Consider the following 25,488-nt stretch of genomic DNA (forward strand, 5'->3'; position numbering starts at 1 on the left):
CCTTTAGATTGATGGTGAAGTGTACAGGATCATGTCACCAGACTTCAGAAACAAATTAATGTCTGACCCAGAAGTAAACTGAGACCATCCTCCAGATAGACATCTGGGCAGGATGTATCCTCCCTGTGACTCACTCATTCTTCATCACTTCCTGCTCTTTGGGACTGTATCAAGGTCAGGGTGACCTGCGATGACCTTTTGTTAGCCTCTGACAGCTTTGCCACCTTGTCTGAAATTATGACCCAAATGTTGTGTTGCCCTGTAAGAAATTGCATTAGTCTAAAAGTACTTACCTCTGATGATTCTGATACGTTTGTATGTAACAATAAATAATACGATCTCATGGAATGTTAAGTGTGACTGTGATGTGGCATGTGCTAGCATTGTGGATGCCTAAGACACCTGGGCCTCCTTCCACAAATCACTAAGGTGATCGTAGGTCACTAACGTAACCTCAGTACAGTGTTAAAGAATGGGAGTTAAGGTTAAACTTAGTATAGGCTGCTTCATGAGAAAGGTTAACATGGTACTAAGTGTGACCTGTCTGTGGTGATTCCTACTGCAATATTGCAGAAAGAGGCATTAATTTGATTAAACCAGAGACCATATATTATATGGTCTCTGATTAAACAACAGTCAGTCATCACACATCAATTGGTGCAAGTGCATTTTGCATGTTAGTAAGCAAGTGCCTATGTCATTGTGTATACAGTATAAACATGCCTATTTCTTGTTATCAATATATGGAGATCAGATATAACAATTTGTCTAATTTCAAAAGAGAAGTTTTTAGATTTCTTACATCACTGATTATAAAGCAATTCATTGCCCTTTTCACAGTCACGGACACATTTTTGCTGAGTAAGCAGAATGTTCTTGTGACAGCTGAGCCAAGGACCTAATGTCTAATAATAACTGGTAATATTTCCATGGGCCAGTGATTTTATAATGTTCAGTTCTGTATCCTGCTGTGAAGTTCAGACAGCTTGATATCAGTCTTTATGTCCTGTGAAAAGCAGCACCATGTACACTGACCACATGCAATGTTGAGAAATTTGACCTCGTTTTAGCTCTGTATCTAAGTATGAATTGCTGGAACCTGTTTGTGTAGTTTATACAAAGGTAGCAGGTATCAGTTCTGCATGTTCCTCTGTATGGTCCACACTTTTATGCTTGAAGTAATTCTATTGGTATTCACCGCAAGATATGGAGGAAACAGGTCTGTCTCACAGTACCTAAACCATATATGTTCTCTACAGCCCAGACCAATGCCTAGTCTCTGAATATAGATAAATTTGATGGTAACAAAGTATCCCGTTTAAATTGAAAAGGAGTGCAAGGGGAGACCAGACATTCAGAACCTGAGGAAATCTGACTTGCTTCATTTAGGGCTTTAGCATTGCAGAGGGGGCTAGGCAGAAGTGAAAATAGTATCAGGCCTACCATACAAACAGTGAACAAACCATCAAAACTGAACTCATATACACCAAAGCAGAACTTATTTACACCAAAACGGAACAAAAATCACCAGAAACTGTCATAATATCCTCTAAAACCGAAACAAACCTCCTGTAATAAAGTGTATAAAGTGTTTTCATTGGCCTATCAGTGTTATTACCAGTCATTTCCTTCCTACATGTCAGAACTCACACCAGTCTACCACCTATCTGGAGTCCTCCGATCTGCCCAACAACATTTATTCTCTGTTCCAACCTCACATCTGAAACGATTTGGTCAGAGGTCTTTTACTTGCAATGCCACCACTCTCCAAATGTTTAAAGACAGTCTCAAGATGTTTCTCTTCTTCCAGTTCTATAGACTTTAATCTTTGTATAATAATTGATATTTTTTAAAAAATAATGACTCCTCTAGAGTTGATTGCATTCTCTACTGGGTGTGCCCTGCCCAGAAAATGTGGAAAAAGAAGCTATGTGCTTGTCCAAAATATACAAGTAACCGAGGATATGGTTTAATGCCAGGAAGACCATAGGGCTGGTTAGGTGTAAAACTTTCCTGCCCACAAACTATCTTCATATACATGTCTAAAATTTTAACCTGACCATCGGGCAGGTGAATTTGAGAACTTGGCAGTCTGTGTTGACAATAAGAGGTCTGGGCGGTCAAACAGGCAGATATTTCAAAAGCAATCTTGGCATAAATATTATGAATCCAACAGACAAACATTCTAAATCTCTCAGAACTAATATGAATGAGTTTAGTTTTACGCCTCATTCAGCGGTATTTCAGCTATATGGCAGCGGTCTGTGAATACTTGAGCCTGGACCAGACAATCCAATGATCAACAGCTTGAGCATGGATCTACATATTTGGTACTGATGACTTGTCAGTCAAGTCAGTGAGCGTGGCCACCATATCCCATTAGTCGCGTAGGCTACTTAGGGCCAATATTCTAACCCCAACCTTCACAGGTCACAGATCTAATATAAGTCAGTTGCTTTCATTCTTAGTTTTTACACAGGGAAGAAGCAGTATTTTGTCAAATTCAGTGTCACTTTCCTCAGCTCAAGTAGAAATAGGAAAAACTGAGAGGGCTTGTTTGAAGCACAACAACAGAATATGTTGCATGGCAGTCATGTTTGTACTTGACAGATTTGGTTAGTGGAAATACTGTTGACACACATGAACTTGAATCCAAGTATTGATGATCAGTCGATTAATCTAGTGATCTGGATTAGTACAGGCTCTTTGAGTGGAAACATTTACACAGTTTCTGATTATTTAGTTCAATACGGTACAAGTGTTGTGGGCGTTTAGGCCATCAGTTACTTACAGTGTTGGTGTTTCAAGCCAAATACCCAGCCAGTAACTCAGCACATATATGAATAAATATCAGGCAGGTGTATCCACCTGGTAGAGCATTCATCAATTATCACTGAATCATAAATCAGACATCATACTCACTGGGACATTTGAGGAGTAAGTTTTTCGGTTATCAGAGTAAAAAGAGTTTACGTCTACAGTCATGGCTGTTTTAACCTTGGATTAGCAAATAAAGAAGTAGTTGTGGTCAGTTCATAGTCAAACCAAGATGATGTCAATTATTTTACAAAGTATTTAATTCACGTGTCAGACTCATTTCTCTGCTCGCATGACATCTTCTCGTTATAAACAAGACATCCAAATGCAGTAGTATAAGAATCTGTATTCATTATATACCCAAAGACTATAACACCATCATCACTATTGCGCCCCTGTATTACTATCCTAAGTTTGCATGGATATATAATAAAATGGTAGAATACGCAATACACAGTAGGTTCAAGCTGAATAGATCTCTTCTGAGTATGGGCAAAAATCCATGGAACCTGTCGACCCTTTAAAACTTCTAAATTTATGTGATACAGTGACTGACTTCAACTGATGGTTCAAAGTCTGACTCTGTGACTAGTATAATTATTGTTGGTCTAGTTGGTTTGATTGTTAACAGTAAAATGTTCGAAATGGAGCAGCAAAATTTAAGTTTGAGTGAGTGGACGACACTATTTTTGTGAGAGACTGATGATGATTTGGACCGAAATAAAAGAACTGTACCTTATGAAGATGGTCACAGCCTGTAATGACAGCTAAATGACTCTTCCCTTTGTTGTATGTGGACATGCTGGGGCAGGGGTACCGTAATTTCTCTGGTAAGAACACAATCATCTGGACACCAGTGAGATACAGTATTGGCATTTGGAATATTAACTCTTCCTGATGTGAAAACTGCTCTTGTTCTCATGAAAATTATATCTTTTTAGAATTGACATAATTTTTTTCAAAATATGAATGAACCTTTTAAATAAGATATTAGATTGTTTGCTGATATGAAACCGTTCCATAGCAAATGACATTTAGAAAAAAGCCTGATGCTTGAATTAATACATGTTCATCAATTTAGTGATTTTCACATTAATTTGATAGCAGATCATCAGACCAATGTGATGCAAGTAAAGGAAATGAGCAAAATGTCTTAGAATGGGTAATTTGAATGGTCTTATGGTCATATTGTTTGCCTGTTCTATATCCAGGGTCCTGATCCAAAAAGCGCTCTTTAGCTTACAACCTGTATTAACTCCATAGTTGATCACAGGCTTACTAATGTTGTAGTGCATCGAATGTTTTGTGGATCGGGGTCGCTATCACTGATATTGAGAATAGACAGAGAATCAACACATGGGAATGCATATCATGAATTGCCGCACCAGGTGAAAGTTTGTAACAAACTGATTGCCAAAGCTGTCTAGCTGACTATTTGCGGTAGTGCAGCCTGTGCATATGTCCACCTACAGTGTCTCTGTAGGTCCTTCAGTAGGTGGGCACTATTAATAAACTGTGCACATGCACCCTATGGTGGTAGAATGACTCTACTTTGGTGTGATATCTATTGTGTTTGTAGAACACTGGACACGGTAAAGTACTTTGGTTGTCTTCACGATGGCTTCCTATTTGTTGTCCGTAAGTTGACATATGTAGCCAACTGAGGCTATTTGTGCAAGTTCTGTGTTCTGTAGATATTTGTTTGGTCAAGTACTTTCAGCTATTACTTTATTGTTATTACTTTAATACACCTGCTGAAAATGATGCAAAGCGACAATTTCAGACTGGTCCTCAGAAGTGTTTGACAGAGACTCTTCCAAAACTTATTTGAGTACATGTCATTTAAGTACAATCTGCAATATAGGACTGTAGAATGATAATAATCATATTGTGACAAGCAGACGTGTTTTGATCATGATATAAACTCAGACTAGATGGATATGACCAATATTGTCCTTCCATATAACTCTAGTGATGTTAAAATATAATAAAAACCATTAATATAGTTGGGAGAATTTTGTTTTTTTAAACTTTGTGTCATTTTTCATGTATAGATTGTTCTTCAATGACATATTTTTATGTACTAAATGATATGTTCTAAATTTATTGATTTTAATACTGATATGAATAAATTGTTCTCATCACGACATGGCTGAAGTATTGCCAGTGTGATCCTAAATATTAAGTCAGTTACTCATGTATAAACATTGACTTGGCATGTATCAGCAAGAGGTCATTCTCCCCTCATGTCACTTCACATCTCAAGAGAAGTGTTTGAGTTGTATATATCATAAATGAAAACTTGGTCAAACTGAGTACATTCTGTTGCAAAACATCACTGCAGATTTATTGAGTGAAAATTATATGAAATATTACAGTATATTTTGGACCATTTCTGCAGAATGATAAAAATTAAACAAGTGTATATAGTGGTCAAAATCCACAAAGTCAGCATTAGTGTTATTAATATTAGAAAAATGACCAAGCTAGAAATGTTTTGTGTATGAAACAAACTATATGTGAGATGATGAGACAGTATAACCTTGCCTTGGAGTATAACATGAATAACAAATATGGGTAACAGGGCTGAAAAGAACTATATTCTCATTGCATGCATTTGATTTTTCATGGGACTGTATTAGTCCAGTACTGTGTAATTGAACATGGCCGAACAATTGGATATTTGCGTGTGACTCACAGTTACTGTGCAGTGAATGTGGAGAATGTTTGTGTAATTACATGTACCAGACTGACCACGACCCAAATTAGCTGTCGAAACACTTTGATGAAACACATCCAGTCACTGACGAACCCTTGACCATGTTGACCCAGCACATCCTTCAGTGTAATCATGGTGATTGCCTGTCCAGCCAAACATGGTGGTGTCCAACCTGCCGTTATGTCAAACTTACACTTATCTCAACGCGTGTTCCCAGTTTATTTATATTTTTCACAAAGCTCTGAAGCAATCGTAAGTCACTAAGGTGACCTTAATATACTGTTAAGAACGGGAGTTAAGGTTAACCTTAGTAAAGGCCTCTTTAATGTCAGTAGCACAGTTTTGGACTGTATTTAGTCCGTCTCACAGTCCCTGAACCACATTTTGCCTGTGGCCTTGTGATACAATGGTAAATCTGTAAGTGAAGCCTGAATCTCTTCGCTAGCTGGGACTCTTTTTTGTATGAGTTTGTTTGTTACTGTCAAAATTATAAATATTTAGACTCTAAACATTAATCTAGACTGTATCATGATTTGTATTAATGTCTCTGAGAAGTAATGGCAGCTTCTTCATGGCTTTAAACCTTTTTTTCTTAGCATTTTTTTATCATATTTATCTTGAAACGTAACATTTATATTTTTGTGGAAGCAGTTAAGTTACTGCATTTAACTATGATCCCACGGTGTGAGATCATATTTGAATCAAGGGACCCCATAATTTCATTGTAATTCACAATATCATTATAACAGATGTTAGAGTATGTACATGTTTTTTCTCCCCTTCCTCGAGCATCAACAGGACTTACTGGAATAGAGCAAGGATGCTATCTCTGGTTCAGGTGTCCATGATATCCCTGTAGAACTGGAAAACTAGAGAAACTGAAACGTCTGCTTATTTCAGGCTACCAGATGTAGAATATTACAACTCAGACAGAAAGTGTGTGTCAACTTTGAGAAATTCTGTAATATTTACATGTCAGTCAGACAGGAATCTTTTGGTTGCATGATTTAGACAAACAGTTAAAAACGAGGAAACATTGATTGTTCCTTTTATTGTTTAGCATGTCCGCCTAAGCTTGACAGTCTTTTTTTCAAACATGTGCGGCCTTGCAGCCTTGAATACATTATGCCTTTGTCAGATCTACCAATATTAATTTAACACATTGAAGTGCCTCTGTGCTAATAATCAAGGGAACTTTCACAAGTCAAGTAATTGTTGGAGTGGAAAATGTAGTCGAGGTAGGCATCCTAATCATGTTAATGTTATTTGAAGTCCATCGGTTTGTTTGCTCGACCAGTTGCGTTAATCCTCTTTGGAATCCTGTTAGCATGGCTGTTGATGCTCCACTTCCTTGGCTAGTAGAATGAAGAGACAGGGCAGATGGACATGATTCTGTTCCCAGCTTCATTTTGATAAAATAAACTTTTACAAATTGATGTTTAGAGTTTTGATGGTGTTATTTGGTTCAAGGTCACAGGGGAATGAGGATAAAGTGTGGAAAGCTGTTTCACTTTCAGGTTTGTTTTATGGGAGTAGTTTCAGTAGGATTTAGATAAGCTTAGAATTAGTATAAGCTGGTATTCCAAGATCTGAAGACATTTTGCTGCGAGTGACCTCAGACTTAGGACCAAAGATACAGGCTGATATTTTTTTAAAAGTTTTTGACAATTGGGACATACATGAATCCAGACTAGAAGAACCTGTTTAAGGGAGAGAATATATGAACTCATCAAATGAAAGCACCATTTCAGGATACAAGTTCCCTTGCACTCATATTGACCAGATACTTGATCTCGCTATTGCAAAATGCCGGAAAATTGCTATTTCACTACATATAGGTTGCAGATTGATTGTATATGTTATGGTGCATTATTGTGAGCTATCCATGCACAGGTGTTGTAATTCTATGTTGTATGTCAATGTTGTATAGTGACAAACTGCATTTATGGCACCTGTACAATGTCAGCATTGATGTACAGGCAGCTAGTGGGAGTCAAGACAAGAATGATACATACATCTATGAGGAAAAGTTTGTATTGAACAAAATAAATGTAGAGGACTAGTGGCAAACTTGTTTGAATATTTTTCAGAATTTGAAGCAGGGATGGCAGGTTTCTGGAATTCTACAGATTTAAATGCAAATCAATTGATTCTGGTCCCTGTTGGGGGACTGCGGCCCCCAGACTCACTGTGAGCTGACATTCAGCTGAAATCACTTTCACCTGTTGCCATCCCTGTTGAAGTTAATGTTTCCTGAGTGCAAGAAAAGTATGTGGTCAGTTTTATGCAGTTGAAATTTGTACCTTGAAGGTCACATGCAACATATAACACTGAAACAAATCATCAAAAATGCCAATTCAACCTATATAGTGGAAAAAAAACGCGATGAAAAAAAGCCTGAGTTCAAACGATTCACTAATTTTCCCCCAGCACTGGGGACTTGTGGAAAGCGGAGAGTCATCACACTGTAGGCAGTTTATATCAATTCAATGTTGGACAGTAATAAACAGAATACTGCACTTGCTTCCATGAAATATGCTTTTTACAAGAATCATGAAAGATTTAGCATCAAACTTGCTTTTGCTTGTTTTACAAAATCATTAATGCGTTTAATAAGAATGGTATTGCATGGAAGGTTGTTTAGTATCTTCTATTAAACCAATCAAGTGACAAAGGCTAACATATAAATACCTATTTGACTGAGGCAACATGGACAACCCAGAATGGTAGCTAACATTTCCCTGTAATCTACGTACCTATATTTACTGGCAACTACATCCTGCTGCTCAGAACAGTTGTTTATTTATGGCATGTTATCACCATTCAGTGTCAACATGGGAAGGATGAAACAATATTTTTGTTGTAGCAAACTGGGATGAATATGTAGGAGTGACCAGTGTATGTGTGAGAGCAGGTGTGTGGTCCCCTGATCAACTTCCTCATCAGATGCATGTCTATATTTATTAGAGCAGTATCTATTTTAGATTGGATCAATGTTGTAACTAGCCTCATTTCCTTGTCAGAAATCTGGTTGTACAGCTTAGGACTGTTTGTTGGCTTTGTCTCTGCCAAACCACCTGGCTCTACTGGCATAATATATTTTTGACCAAGGCAATGTTTTGGAAGCCAATCTGACATTTAGGAAGAGAAATTAAGTATGAATAAATCATGTAAACATTTTTAGAGCCATGTTTCAGGTTTTAGAGTAAATGGTCAGAATATTATAATGTCTTTAACATGTGTCAGATATTTGGAATCTTCCTGAATCTTTTAATTGAGATTAATAGTTGACATGTTCACTCATCGTGACTCAAAGACTCTTTTGATTCTCCTTATTGGTACAATGTGTGAAGCCCATGGTGAGGCATCGTCATAATATTGTTGAAATATTTCTAAAAAGTGCATATTTAAGTCGTTCTCGCTGAGTCTTAATTGAGCAACTTTGTGATAAGGCATGGGTGGTAAACATAGTTATGACACTAAAATGGATCAGAATTGTTCCAAATAAAGGCTGGTAAGGCTGATTAATTTGTTCAGCTGATTAACAAGTTAGGCTAATTAGGGTCGAGTTCATACATGGAAATCAGTGACTGGATACATTCCACAGATAAAGAGTCTTTGATGGAAAACAGCTAGGATGATAAACCCAGACAAGGATGGTAATGAATGGAAGGAAACTTGTTTGATAGAAAACCTGATCCTGTTCTATCAGGAACCTGTTCTTTTACAGACTGTTGTGTTATTTTAACACTGCACTTGTTGTACGTGATGGCCTGGCTGAGTCAGCTGGCTACACTGTCTGTGTTGTGTGCTGCGTTTCAGTACTGACTTGGCTGTGCACTTGCATGTTGATCATCGGATCGACCACTGAATTATTTATAAGTTTCTGTAATGATAGTGTGGGTGGGATATTCCCTCTCCGTATGCTAGATTGTATGTTATATGGTGGATAAGTCACTAGAACCTGTCAATAAGCCTAAAAACTGTGGTTTTGCAAGTTGCTGCTTTGATGAACTATGAAATATTGAATATAATTTCGCTTTTCATAGTATAATAACCAAAGGGTTAGTGGATTAGTCAGATAGTTCAAGCATTGGCTTGTCACTGTGAAGGTCCTGGTTTAATTGGGTACAATGTGTGAAGCCCATTTATGGGTCTCCCGCCATGATATTGCTGGAATACTCCTAAAAGCCAGACTTGCTCTCTCACTCTCTCACTCAATCACTCACTCATAATGACCATTGAAAGTTGTGTCAGTTTTGCTTACATGGAAAAATACATGGTCAGAAAGCCAATGATTTCTGGAACAGAATCAACTGGTTAGGTAGGGTAGCTTAGTGGTTAAAGCGTTCACTAGTCACACTGAAGACCTGGGGCCTGTTTCACAGAACTCGTTAGCCTAAGATCTCGTAACTTTTCTTGTAGCATTCATACATCCTGCGTTACCATATAAGAGATATGATCACTATGAGAAATGTTACGAGATCTCAGACATAGGAGAGTTTTGTGAAACAGGGCTCTGGTTCGATTCCCACATGGGTACAATGTGTGAAACATATTTCTGGTGTCCCCAACCATGATATTGCTGGAATATTACTAAAAGCAGCGTAAAACCAAACTCACTCACTCACTCACTCACTCACTCACTCACTCACTCACACACACACACACACACACACACACACACACACACACACACACACTCACTCAGAATCAACTGCAACAATAACATGACATCACTGTGATTCACTGATTGTTAATCAGAGTTGATGTTTCATAAGCTGATGGCCAGTGCCCAGGGCTAACCTGAAATATATCATGGAATTAATGTGAGTAGACCTACCTTGATGTGTTGAAAGGGACCACCATGTTATTGAACACTATATTATTGATTAGATGAACCAGGTGTGGGCAAACTGATGTGAGAGTGACCTAGCCTTACTACAGGCTGCACCGAGCCATAACTCCATGGAAATGTAGCTCGTTTGTTTAAATTTTCCAGCTGTTTGATGTGAGGTTGTATATAACTGAATGACATCATCAGCATATATCTGTGAATGCATCAACAATGTCAGTTATCAAAATGGTCAGCTAGTCTGACCACCAGATCCCTTTTAAGGCACCTAATATGACAAGCATTAAATCTTTCCTCATAAGCGAGCCTAGGTTTTTCAGGGACAGCTTGTTCTTATCTGTATGTAGTCATGAAATATTAAATAAATTATTGATTATCAATGAGGAGATTGATGCAAGTTTAGACGGAACAGCTTGATTCCACAAGATATTTATTACTTTTTCTATATTTGATTATTTCGGTATTGCCATGTTCACCATACATAAAATCAGTGTAATATATTCATTATTGACCATAAGGTCAGTTCATATCACGGATCCGTCCACTCACAGAAGTGACAACAATGTATTAGATCTATACTGAGTCTCTGTAGATAAGCATTATCTATTTGCTTAACATCAAATAAGGTGTTTATCTAGCATATGTCACTATCTTTATTATCTCAGTTTGGCTTTTGTGGCGTTTTGGGCAAATATTGCTATAAATGAAACATGACTTTTTACATTGTTCTTAATGTACAATCAAGAAGAGTACATTGACTGCAACACTTGGCAGTACTTTATTTTATTTTGAATGACAAGTTGCTCATGAACTGACGAGTTGTAAAGAAACCGTTAGTATCACTGAAACAGTTGCTTATGACCCAGGACAAGCTTTGCTTCAACCATGTCAGCTGTGCAACTGAGTGTAGCTGTGTATCATGGCCTAAGTGACGAGATGATATATCCCAATACCAGTTTAATGAGGTGAAATGATGTATCAGGAAAGTATTGGCAAAGAACCTGTCAGGTGATTATTATCATGATGCAGTGGTGGTGATACGATACATGTCAACATAACAGAAAGGATAGATAAAATGACTGAGGTTTTATTTGTTATGCATCAGAATTTATGTTACATTCACACACACTTAAAAAGCTGTATAATAAAGTTTCAGCATTTAATGCTAAAGAGAGTGCAGTTGAACACATTCAATGTATAGATATATTTAAAAGTGAAGGTTCCATTTGGAAGTTCTCTTTCTGCATCAGAGTTTTTACAAAAATTCAGTGTAATATATATGAGAATGCAGAGCCACTGAAAAAACTCATTAGTATGCATTCTAAATATATGCTCTTTGTTATCTTTCTTAACAAAGCCAACACATCATCCACAGCTCTTAATAAATGGTATCTTTTGTCAAACGACTTAAACATATTTCATTTGCTTAAAGACAAGTATTTTGCTGTTCACAGAGTTTGAAAACTGTTCACATTCTTTCACTAATACACTAACACCTTTGTTCATGTTGCAAAGATTGCAGACACAAACAAATTCATATATGGTTCAATTTGTATTTTTTTTGCATTCAGATGAATTTCAAAGAGACCCCCTTCGTGTTCCTAATGCTGAAGTCCTTACAAAGTGGTATCAGGATATATCATCTCATGTGGAGATACATCAATGTATCAAGGACAATTGCGATATGAATAAAATATTTTTTTGAATACTGAAACAAAATAGTGATAATGATTATCGAAAATTGAAACTAAGATGTCTGATTTTTGATGAATCAAACTGAATTGTTGCAGCACTAGTACTCTTATGAAGTGTGTCCTCATGACATGTCCAGCTCCTGTCATATATTGGGAGGCAGTTGTGAAACAGGGACCAGCTGTCTTCCTTCTCACTCCATGGTAATAAGGGCATGTGTTCAACATATGGGTCACCTCCAAGCTACTCAATGAAGCAAGTGACACAGTGAGACTGGAATTTCATGAGTAATATCCCACTCCTGTACAATGAAGCGTAGGAATTTCACATCTTAAAACACTCACTGATTCTAACTCTAGCAGCAGCTGTCTGTGTTACAGGCAGCTTGGCTACATGTGTGACACTGACAGTAACAGGTCTACCCCCAGTTGTACAAGTCTAGATTATGCAGCAAGTCTAGATTTTCACAAATGAAATGAAGAAAATCTCAGTGCTCCTTTTCATCATGTATTGTTTTTTATTATGTTTTTTTCCTGTAAAATATGTTTATCTTGGAGACTAGTTGTTGGTCTACTGAAACAATTCCTGATCCAGTACAGCCAATTAAAGTCTCCAATTGTTGTCAGATCTAGATGACTGCCGATTCTGAAAATCTTCTGGCCGTTGTGTTACTACATTTATGTGCAAAATATTATCCGAAGCACCTGTTTAATTGAATGTCTTCTAGTTATATGGCTTTACTGAGCCTGTGCCCAAATCCACTGATATGATGCCAAGCCTTAGAGGACACAAAAGTTCTAACTGTTCTATGACTGAACCAAGGATTTCATTGGGATATTTGAGTCAGTATCAAACAGCCTATGTTAAATCTAGTTTCACCTGAGGTTTGTTCTTGTTAGTCTGGGGGTGGTGGGGTAGCTTAGTGGTTCAAGCGTTCGCTCGTCACGCTGAAGACCCGTGTTCGATTCCCCACATGGGCACAATGTGTGAAGCCCACACTGTAGTTAGTCTTGCAAGTGTTGTTAATGTTTAGTCTTGGTCTGTGGCTTGCTGTTGAGAACCAACCGCAAGTATACAGCTGGACTAGGTCCTGTAAGCAGAGAAATAATATATCTTTCTAATGTCAAACTGTATAATTTATTCCAGCTAAAGACAAATGATTGATTTAAAGGAAAAGTATTTGCATTCTCCCACATAGAAGATCTGCTAGTATTAGAATGGAAGATGGTGAGAGTCTTGTTGATGAAATGTGTGATCATTGTTCCCTCTCTTCCTGCCAACTTGGAGATTTGTTGCTTACACTATCAACCACTGGTTTCAGTAGTCTAGACTTCATCATTTTCAGACAGACAAGATATATGCGGATATTGTTGTGTATTCCTAAAAACAGTGTTCTCTAACACATGATTTATGATTATGTATTATTTTCCAGAAGTCTTAATAATTGTTGAATGCGACATTTAATCAATGATTTTATTTTTCAGGCAGTGGCAATCAACAAGGCTATCAACAGTCAAGAAACACCAGTGAAAGAAAAACATGTCCGAAGTATCCTTTTGAAAATTGTTGTTACTGTCTAAAACAGCATACATGGATTTGGACAGGTATCTAAGTTCAGTCATACATAATTTGATCATACTGCTGATCAGACAGCAAAGTCAGCACTTCACAGATTTCTGGACCCAAGCATTTTCAAGAATGAAATTGCAAGACCGACCCATGAAGGTCTGGGTTAGAATTCAGCAACCCATGCCTTTTAGCGACAAAAGCAAGGTGGTGTTTAGACTCCCTGATTTAACAGATGTCATTGTGTCCCAATTAGACGAGGCTCATGATGTTGATGACTGGATTGTTTGGTCCAGACAGTTTATTTACTCTCTTAGTATGTTATTTTTGTGTTACATATACTTTTTTCACATCTGGTACAGTAATTGTTATGTTCAATATAGTAAGATAAACTTGAAATAGTGTAATAGTGAAACATACTAAATGCGGAGTTTTCTTGTGAAGTGCTAGGATGGCTATAGTTGACATCATCAGTGGAAACTGAAAGTGAAATAGCTGGAAAAAACATGAGATCTTCTACCCCGTGTATAATGCGACCCCCTTCCTTCCTTCCTGATCCCCTTATTCTTGGTACGAAAAACTCGCATTATACGATGGTACATGCGGAAGTTTTGTCAGTAGATTTTGCACTGACTGTACTTACACAACAATCTTCTGAAAAATATGTCCAAATGACAAGATTTGACTGATAGTGTCTGCACAGAACACCACATGGTCAATGAAACCATTTTGTGTTAAATATGCAGTCACTGATGTCCATGTTGCCAGATTTATGTCCATTAGGCCTATCAGCCAAGATGGTGGTCAGTGTCTTAGAACTGGACACACATTGTCACGCACAGCACCCCGAGCAATATGAGACCATAGTCGATTAATCTCTTAATTTGTTTTGATAGAATTACTTTGACTGAGCATGACATGTGGAGGATTCACAGGCTCTTGGTGTGATATTCTATGCTTGTTAGGGATAAGGTTCCACATGAGGAAAAGTAGCAGAAATGCCATCAGTGTTGATTGTCATGATGAAATTGATGGGGATTGACCAGTCCACCTAAGACCTTGACTCATGATCAAACTGAAAATGATGAAGGTCAGAGAAAGTTGCTGAGAAGATTTTATGTTTTATGATATTATTTCATAAAGAAAGTAATTAGGGAGTTTTTTGTAATGAGAAAAACCTTTTCAAGATAATTTGTATCTGAAATAAATCAGTTTATGGAAACATGAAACTTTGTGAAGAAAAATAAATTTGATCAATACTTCGAAGGCAAAGTTGAATCATTACCAGCTGAGCTCAAAGCTGTGGGTTGGTTTGAGTTTATTCCTTTAGTCATGATACCAGTAATTTGTGGTGAGTCCCAGAATCAACTTGTCAGTACAGGCTAAATTTGTACTTTGACTGTTGATCCTCGCTGATTTGGTAAACGGTCTCTTTGCCAGAGGAAATAGTTTCAGACAAACTCACAAGCAGAGAGTCCTGATTGTTGCCAAGATTGTCCGACTGATCAGGAAATCTTCTCAGCTGTGTGTGCAGTCTGTCTCAAACATTAAAAAATATCAACTTGTTTATGCTGATTCAGGACCATCTCAGTGGTCAAGTAGATAGATGGTCTACCGGGGGATATAAGGCTGGTGGTTCTCTTCTCCCATGAGCCATACCAACAGATGATGAAGATGGTGCTTGCTGTTTTCCTACCTGTTGCTGGGATACAACAACAGTCGGTAGTCTGAGAGTCTGTATTCTGTGTTAATGCAGCGTATCTATTTGACTAAGAGCTTAGTAAGTCTCTGAACTAAACATATTTTACAGAAAAATAAATGTTGAAATTAAAATAAACAACAATGAAAACATGCTCTTAGACTTCATTTTGAGAAACTGTGGTAACCTAGACTTGCCACACATTCTAGACTTGCATGGTCTACATTGGGCATATTTGTTTCAGGGTCTGTATAATGGACTAGGTATCTATGATATTATCTAATCCCCATAGGCTATCATTGTAAAACTGACATTAGCCTTAAAGAGTACAAGCATGTGCAGACTAGCACAGAGTAGTACAATAGAGAAATATCAGGCCCCCCTAAGTAATTGAAGGAATTACAGCAAATTTGAAGGAATTGCATCTCAAATGTAAACAAACGCAGCCCACTCGCGAAACAATTGCAGCGATACCGGTAATTTAGCGGTAATAACAGAAACACATTGGCCCTATCGGAAGCAATGTCGGTAATACTGGAAACACGCTCGGCCATCTTCGGAGATTTTTCGGTCGCGAGCGGAAACTCACGCAGCAAAACATGGCGTCGTTGGAAGAAGCACCCGTCTCGGTGAGTTTTGTTTGTAGTTCCTACTATTACATTTTTATACTTATCCATCTTTGACCACCCGTGTTGAATGCGTTTAGGTATGAGGTGTTGTCGGGGCAGTAGCTTATGTTTTTACGACTTCGATGTTCAGATGTAAACAATCTCCAGGGGCATGACTTGTGACTCTCTCCTAGAGTGACTATCTTTTCCTAAAAACATAAGCTATTGCCCCGACAACACCTCATACCTAGACGCATTCGACACGGGTGGTCAAAGATGGATAGGTATAAAAATGTAATAGTAGGAACTACAAACAAAACTCACCGAGACGGGTGCTTCTTCCAACGACGCCATGTTTTGCTGCGTGAGTTTCCGCTCGCGACCGAAAAATCTCCGAAGATGGCCGAGCGTGTTTCCAGTATTACTGACATTGCTTCCGATAGGGCCGATGTGTTTCTGTTATTACCGCTAAATTACCGGTATCGCTGCAATTGTTTCGCGAGTGGGCTGCGTTTGTTTACATTTGAGATGCAATTCCTTCAAATTTGCTGTAATTCCTTCAATTACTTAGGGGGGCCTGAATATGGGTCTTTGTTGACCCTATGGTCCTGATACCTGTATTTTCACCCGACCTGAAAGTGATCTGGAAAGCTTACTGACAAAGGTACTGTTTTTATAAAACAACCTTAGCACTAAGACTACCTAAGCCTATGTTAAGGCATGGGAGTGATGGTGACCTTAGCGCAAAGTAAGATCGTTATGTACGACAGCACCGTCACAGGGCTGGTCCTCTATTCACAAAGAATTAAGGTGATCATAAGTCACTCTGGTAACCATAGTGGAATGTTAAAGAAAGGGATAACCATAAACAAGAACTACACCTACAATATCATCACAAGTTATTGATTCTTGATTGAAGGTACCATACAGAATCAATAGGATCAGATGTGCAATATCAGAATCAGTGGATGAGGGGGAAGCTGAAGATCTACATACAACTGAATATCTTAGATGTTATGACAAACAATTATTCCTTCGTGCAGTGAAAGCTGAAAATAGATCTTTAAAATTCTGGGATTTCAATGAAGTTAGAGTACTCTTCCAAGTAATTACAACAGCATCCAAAATTATTGATGAAGGATGGTGTATAAAGAATACTATGTGTGAAGTTTATATATACAAAGGGAATAATCACCATTGGGGGATTTTATGTCTTTGAATTTGAGTCAGTATTTCCAGTATCACTTTTTCGGAAACAGGACTGCTTTAAGAGTTGAATCACAAATGAGTACTAAGTAGTTTGTTTGATTGTATATTCTAACGCAAACTATTCATGTTGGTGTCCCAAAGTTTAGAACTTAGAGTAAGTTTTCATGTTGGTGCTACACAAGCCATAAGTCAATGTTACTGATCATTTAGTGGGCAACACTTTCAAATGGAAAATTAGAATCTATGACGTAGGTAAGTCCTTGCTTTTGAATGTGTCAAATATGAAGTTTCCCTTTTGAAAGGCATGTTTCCTAAATGCTTCAGAGGAGGCGTACCACCTTTTTATCCCCCCAGCATGTAATGCGGGAGGGATATAGTCAATGCCTCGCCTGTCCGCCCGTTCACCCATCCATCCATCCATCCGTCTGTAACCATTTTGTTTCCGGAGCGTAACTCAAAAACTGTTCAATATTTTTAGACCAAAATTGATAGACACAGTAATCTGAACCTATGGTTGTGCGTTTTCGTATTTACAGATTTTTGGCATTTTTAAATTTTTTTGTTTTTCCATGGAACATTTTGGTGTTCGTTTCCAAAGCAGAACTCAAAAAACGTTCAATATTTTCCTGCTGAACTTGGTAGATATATCAGTCAGAACCTAAAGTGGTGCCTTTTATTTGTTTTTCACAGGTTTTTGTGATTTATTATTTTCTCAGTTTGCATGGAAATGTTGCAGACTTTGTCTCAAAATGGAGGCATGGGCTTTGTTTCTGTAGCAGAACTCAAAAACCGTTCAATATTTTCCTGCATAACTTGGTAGATATATCAATCAGAAGCTTAAGTGGTGAGGCAGACCCCAAAGTGGCGCCTTTTGCTGTTTACAGATATATGGCATTTATATTTTTCATAAATTCCATGGAAACAATTCAAACTAAGTCTAAAAAAACATTAAGTAACTGTCAGATGATTTGTCCTTTCAAATATGTGGGGGCCGGGGGATACGTCATCTTCTGATGACTCTTGTTCCTGTTTATTAATTTTGCAAACTTGAGGGTTGACACATCTATTTAAGAAATTAGAATATGTATTAAAATCAGACTTGTTTAACCACAACAAGCGTCCAAAAAATTATGATGATCATGAACACTCACAATTTTGTGTTTTGAAGGCACTTGACCTTTGCTGCAGAAATATCTTACCTGTGAGCATGCTCTTATCTGTGGTGCAGAATTTTGTGTTTTGAAGGCACTTGACCTTTGCTGCAGAAATATCTGACTTGTGAGCATGCTCTTATCTGTGGTGCAGAATTCAGTGCAGTACAGATGCCCTTATTCTTATTAGTATTGTTTCCTTAAGTCTTTAACTTTTGACGCTGGAGTTGTAACAAGGGATGGTCATCATGCCTGAAGTGTCCTTAACACAAAATGTACCTGTGAAGGTTCAGAGTAGAATAGGCCTTCAGCAACCCATGCTTGCCTAAAGTCGACTATGCTTTTCAAAAGAGGCGACTAACGGGATCAGGTGGTCACGCAACTAACAGGACTTGGTTGACACACCTCATTGGTTCCCAGTTGCGCAGATCGCTTCTCATGCTTTTAATTACTGGATTGTCTAGTCCAGATTCGATAATTTTCTGACCAATGCCTGATATAGGTGGAATTGCTGAGTGTGACGTAAAACTAAACTCACTCCTTAACTTTAACACTATGATAAGTCTTAGCGATATATTAATCGATGTTGTTACAAGTTATTGATGTGTTTAGCACTAAGTTGCTTTGTGGAACTGTTCTTGTCTCTTTAACTTCCATGGGTTAGTTTTGATCTTTTTTGAATGATTTATTAAAGGGGTGAATCTTTATATGTTTGATAAAATCCCTCCTGACTGTTTATTTGTGTTACTTCGACATCCCCAGGACACGTCTAACGCAAAAGAAACAGTGACGTCATAGTTTCCTCGGGGCCTTTTACCACAGTTCCAGTCTTGTCTATTCTAAGACTATTCATTACAACACTGACAGACATCATGGGAGTCCCCGTAATTAACTTATCAACTTGTCTATGTAGAATGGTCTTTTGAGAGTCCTGTTTCCTGTCATATCTGATGTCATTACAACCTTTATGTGGGGCTGTCAGAACATCAACATCGGCTCATGAGAATTGTATCAATAGGTCACTAGATTGATGGTAAATTTGTGGTAGAGTATGTGAGAGCATGTATATATGCCTCCTACAAACATCGAAGGTAGGGAAAAAAGCGTTTTATTTCCGAGGAGACCTTTAAAATATGGTATGTTTTCCTTGATGCATTTTCCTTGATGCATGCATATGATTCTGTTTCCGATCATGTTGCTGTGTAATGAACCTTTAAATATTATATAGTAGGGGTACTGAATAAAAATCCAGGGCTTAGGTTATGGATTTTCTGACCGGCAGTGGAGGCCTGTGGTAAAAATGCATGAAATATGTCAAAAACAGAAATATTGGTAGGTCCAGAATCAAGACATTTTCTGAAATGAAATATGCAGTCAAGTCTGGTTAATACGACCTTTTGTCTGACAATCAGTTTTATCCGACGCTTTTCTTGGTAACAAATTGAATAAGCATAACTTAGTCTCATTTATTATTCTGACATCCTCGGTAATCCAACAATTTGTTGTGCAGCAGACAGTATCGGATTTAAGAGACTTGACTGTATACATACCTGAATTTGAAAGAGTGTGAATGTAGTTGATACATTGTTGTGAAGATGATGGATTTTGAAAGAAATTGCATGTGAATTGGAAAATAGTTGGGTCATGTTGGATCACTGTTATCCCAGTATGTCTGAAGTCTTGAATATTGATGTTACTGACTGGCTGTCCCTCCCCCATTTGTCCATGCACCTCCAGTGTGGTCACGTTATGTGATTAGTCACTGCTTGTCAGTACCTCATTGTCGAGTAAAGCTGATTTTGAATGGAAATGGGAAAATAATGATTTTGGTGAGAAACCTGAGATGTTGGTGAATCTGGTGATTTGATGACAGGAGGCCCAATTTGGGTTGAATGGCCAGAGAGTGGGGAAAATCTGTTGATTTGATAGCAAGAGGCCCAGTTGGAGTTTAATAGCCAGAGTGTGTTGGGAAAATGTGTTGATTTGATGACAGGAGGCCCACTTGGAGTGTAATGGCCAGAGAGTATGGAGAAAATCTGTTGATTTGATGGCAGAAGGCCCAGTTGAGGTTGAATGGTCCAATAGTGTGGAGAAAATCTGTTGATTTGATGGCAGGAGGCCCAATTGGGGTTGTGTGACCAGAGAGTGGTGAATGGTCAACATTGGAGGAGATTATTGTAGTCAGCATTCATCTCAAAGGACATCATCACATAAGGGTCTGTACCATAATGTCATGGAAGAATAATACTTGTACACTCATATGCACTTTAAGGGTCCATATTGTCAGAACCTACAGGATCCCCCATGGCTTGAGTGTCTCATAATACACAAATCATATTTTTTCATTCTGTTCTGAATGGCACAACTGATTGTAACTCCTTTTGAGAAAAAGGAAATTTGTTTCTGTCAGAATTATTTATTTTCAGAGTCTGAATTTAACTTCTGTCAGTGTCTTAACAAGTCAGGCTAACTCATGCTCCTTGAACTCTAAATGGTCTTGCACATGAACAGAGCATTGTAGTGCCAAGACGATTGTAACTCACATACTTAAACATAGACATTCTCACTAGGTTTCCATGTTATCATATCCCAGTGGAAGAGATGCCAACCTCTACGATTTTATCGTAGTCATTACGAATTTTAACTTCAAACTACACCAAAAAGATTCCACTAGGAATCCTACGAAATTTGAATAAAATACATTAAAATTTGGACATATAGACAAAAACATATATTTTCAACGATGAAATACATTTTACGACTTCACGTACCTTCCATTCATCATATTTAATGACATATTTGAACTGGAATGATTGCAAGTAACAAACGTAATTTTAGCAAAGCTGATTTGAATACCTTTGTGATTTGACACATTTAATAACTTAACCAAGTGACCGTAATATCATTCATTTTTTTCTCAGAATCCATCATGATTTTGTTTATTTAGTTGACTACGAATTTTATGGTCAAAACTACTAATTCTGAACATTGAAACTACTGTTTGCAACACTTTAGGGTTGGCATCTCTGCAATCGTGTTACTGCTTGGCTCGGATTGATGGTCATGATGTGAGTTACTGGATTGTCCGTTCCCTGTTTGATTATTTTACAGACAGCCGGTAACTGGATTATAACTGGGGGCAGACTGCAAACATACAAACAAATAAACCCATAACATCTACTGACATGCAAAGATAGGAAATGGATTGCATGTGGAAATTATGACAATTTTGTACATGTATGAGAATTATTTGTCATCAAAAGTTTATATGCAAAAGTAAAAAAATGACAGTGTCTACTTTTTTTCCTCTGTGAATAATGGCCTTAACTGCTTCAAGACACTATCCTTGGTACCTTTCAAGACAATGGCGGAGGGATGTTCTGGACCGTTGCTACCAAACTCCCTGTTCAGGGAAACCCCATAGTGTGCTGGAAGTTTCTTCACGTTCTCCACAAGATACTTCGAGATGGGCACCCAAATGTGAGTACATAATGATGAAAAATCCAAGTGTCAGCAACTAGCTTGTTTATCTATGAGATGTAAAATGGATTACAATGAGACCCTGGATGCCTGCAAATTGTCTGGATAACTGAATATCTGGATATCTGGATTTTTCATTTTCATATACATCAAGGAATATCCAAAATGTTCCTAATGATCAACCTTCATCGCACAGACATTAAAAGCCAGTTACTACAACATAACAATCATAGTGATACCTTTACAGTTGTTCAACACACTGCACTTTTCAACACACAATGGTTCACTCAGTGTCAGAGAGGCCTACTAATCACCATCTGTATCATGCTGACCAGTCATTAATGCGGATTAGCAGACCTTGTCTCATGTCAAGACACATCAGACCCTCGTATTTCACTTCACATGGTCAGCATGAAGATCAAAGCTTCAGGTGCGCATCAGGTGCAATAGAAGATGTTCTTATCCTTAAAGAATCATACTTCGAAAATGCCCATCAAACAGATCATCTTTCTGTACACACAACAAGCCCTCAGCGTATCAGTATATGTACCAGCCAGTGGAAGCAGTCGTTACACTTGAGTGCACACATACCCGTTATGACTAAGTTCGGTCTCCTGAGGGCCTCGTTTCAAGGGAAGCAAGCCCAAATATTGCACCTTTGAATCGCGATTGTACGCCTATAATTTTGTTTGTTTTTTTACAAGCAGCAGTGTATATTATCTGTCAGGAATAAGTGATTACTGTGTTTTAATTATGTTTGATTTTTTGGTTACATATGACCTTTAACTAGAATATTAGGAACATAAACCTACTGGAGTCTTTAAGATAAAAATTCAGTCCTGACTTGGAATGAGCTGGTAGTGTTTTACAAATGTAATCAACAAAACGAACCTTGTGAAAAATATTGTTAAAGCGAAGAAGTGACTTAGAATTGCTACTGTTTGATTAAATGAAAACGTGATTAACTGCATGGTTGTTCTGTCATTGTTTACAGGATGCAAATTCCTGCGTCCAAAACATATAAAAATTGACAATGGACGCAGTGAAATAGATTAGCGCGTCCACAGGGATGCAGAAAAGTCCAAATAATTTCTTTAAGATGTTGATCAAGACACAATACGTTGTCGCTGAGTCACTGATTCTGCTTCTAGCCTGCTTTTGATATCAGTTCCAGTTTAATTAATGTGATGATACACAACAGAGTACAATTCCAAGGGACCCTCAAAAGGACAAAGGGTAAATCCCTGGGGTGGGTGGTTGGGGGAAATGAAATTGTCTGGAATGCAAGGCAGTTTCTGTGTATCAGGAGAGGAGTCAGGGTATCAGGGGTCTCACTGCGTATCCAAGCAAAGCAGAAGAATAAATTTTAGTCATTTTGTTAACACCCCTTGTACATTCATGGCATTGTGGTTAAATACTTGTGCTTTACAATTTGGACAGTCAAGGGGCTGACAGATACAGATAACATTCACACTGTCACAGTGTATGTTCCAGATGATGGAGTGTCATAGTGCCCTGATAATATAGACAGTGGCTCATGCTCATGAGGCACTAAGTTGAGTGACAATTACAATCCACCTGAATATTGTTGACAGCATCATGAAACAACCTTTACATGTTCTGGGTTTGTTTGGATGTATTAAAACAATGTTAATCTGATCCAGATCACAACCCCATGAGTAAATATCATGTGACACAGGTGATACAGGATTATGGAAGTAAACAAAATGCAGGTGTTACGCCTTAGTGCTGGTGGGATATATTGGCTATAATGACCCAGATCAGGAGGTCATTGGCTGGTTGGTTTGCTGGCAGTCAGGAGGCCAGATATTATTCCCCTCTGGGATATGAATGGTTCTCCACTGGAGTAACAGTGAATGATGCAGTTTTTGATGTCTCAATTTAACATGCTGCAAAATTGATATTACAATCTGATGCTTCATTCACTGACACAGCTCTAAAGGTTTACATAAAATCAATAAATGGCAAGAGCACGGTGGCATAGATGAATTAATATAACGTGTTGTTGTCATGCTGATTTTATTAATAAAGTCCTGCAATTTTTAAAAATTTTCTAAATAGGAGGAATGAAAAATTCTGATCACAGTTTTGAAAGAATTTTCATGGTACTTATAACCAATAAATCGGTGTAGAAAAGGAGTGCTTCTCAGGAGAAAACTTTCAGGACGTACACGTAACATCATAATGACAGCATTGCATCATGAATCTTTACATATCCTGAATCTTTACAACTTCCCTTGGCTGTGTGAGGATCAGCTTGCTCTTTGTTTACATCCTCGTCACATTTTGATAGGTCAATTTGCTGTATATTTCACCAAAGTAGTAAATACTGTTATTAAACTGGAAAACAAGGTGCTGTAAAGTATAGAAATTGCCCAAACTCTGCCTTCTTCTCTCAACAACCAATGTTGATGAATAGTTCATTTAAAAGTAAAGGTCAGTTGGAGACAACACAGAACTTGGCTCCATATTTCTGTTGGTGGAGGGGACTACCAGGAAATAGTTTGGCAGGAATAAATGTGATGTACCATGCACTTCCTAACTTTGTCAACTTGACCCTGTCATTTCCCACTCATGCAGTTACTGGACAGAGCTATGGAGGTGGCCATTACTTAAAGGGATATGGTCAATTTCTCGTCAAGTGATGCATTATTTTCTTAGGCTTACTTGGAGGATAAGATAACCAGACACTGGATTCCAGTATACACAAATAAGTTCCAAAAGCACACCTGAACACATTTGTGTGTACCATGTAGCATACCTGAACACATTTTTGTGTGCCCTGTAACATACCTAAACATGTGTATGTGTGCCCTGTAACATACCTAAACACGTGTATGTGTGCCCTGTAACATACCTAAACATGTGTATGTGTGCCCTGTAACATACCTGAACACGTGTATGTGTGCCCTGTAACATACCTGAACACGTGTATGTGTGCCCTGTAAAATACCTGAACATGTGTATGTGTGCCCTGTAACATACCTGAACACATTTATGTATGCTCTCTAACATACCTGAACACATTTATGAGAGCACTGTAACATACCTGAACACATTTATGTGTGCTCTGTAGCAACATGTTTATGTGTGCCCTGTAACATACCTGAACACATTTATGTATGCTCTCTAACATACCTGAACACATTTATGCATGCCCTTTCCCCCAAAACCCCTTAAAATGACCAAGATTTTCTCTCCTTTCATAGTATTTTCACAACTGCTGTGTGGTGCAGCCGTGGTTTGAATCTTTCTATAAAATAGTGTTAACTTGCTAAGCATCCTGTTGGATGGAGAAAACACATTTTCATATGACGAGAAACTTCGTTTAAATGATTGCAGAAGTGGGCAAGCTATTGTTCTCTTAGTCTAGGTCAAGTGTTGGGTTAAATATCATTCACATGGCAAATTACAATTGCATTCACCGAGGAATTGTTCATGTACTGTCATATGTTAGTCATTTGGTGGTTCTCATGTGTCTGTGATAACTGTCACATTTACATATATTACTACACATCAGTACAAGGTGTCTTCATGAAATGACGAATCAGTACATGGAGGTTGATGACACTGATACATATTCAGACCTGTCGCTTATCTCAATACCAGATTAATTTATTTCTTGTTTTACGGATATATGTCCTTAGAAAACCTAAACTCGGGAGGGATTG

At 37.9% G+C, this 25,488-nt stretch overlaps 1 protein-coding gene across 7 annotated transcripts in view; it reads left to right on the forward strand.

Annotated features, from left to right (window-relative positions):
- LOC137299120 (huntingtin-interacting protein 1-like) overlaps positions 1 to 25,488 on the forward strand; it is a 73,473-nt gene that overhangs the window by 7,511 nt on the left and 40,474 nt on the right. For all 7 annotated transcript variants that reach the window (XR_010957783.1, XM_067831664.1, XM_067831630.1 and 4 more), the window contains exons 2-3: positions 13,568 to 13,631; positions 21,654 to 21,796. Coding sequence is in view for 6 of the 7 variants with exons in the window: in XM_067831664.1 (XP_067687765.1) it covers positions 13,568 to 13,631; positions 21,654 to 21,796 (207 nt within the window). In the remaining variant the exon portion in view is untranslated. The remainder of the gene's footprint in view (positions 1 to 13,567; positions 13,632 to 21,653; positions 21,797 to 25,488) is intronic.

Source organism: Haliotis asinina, chromosome 1, assembly GCF_037392515.1.
Source record: "Haliotis asinina isolate JCU_RB_2024 chromosome 1, JCU_Hal_asi_v2, whole genome shotgun sequence".
In the NCBI taxonomy this organism is placed as follows: domain Eukaryota; kingdom Metazoa; phylum Mollusca; class Gastropoda; order Lepetellida; family Haliotidae; genus Haliotis; species Haliotis asinina.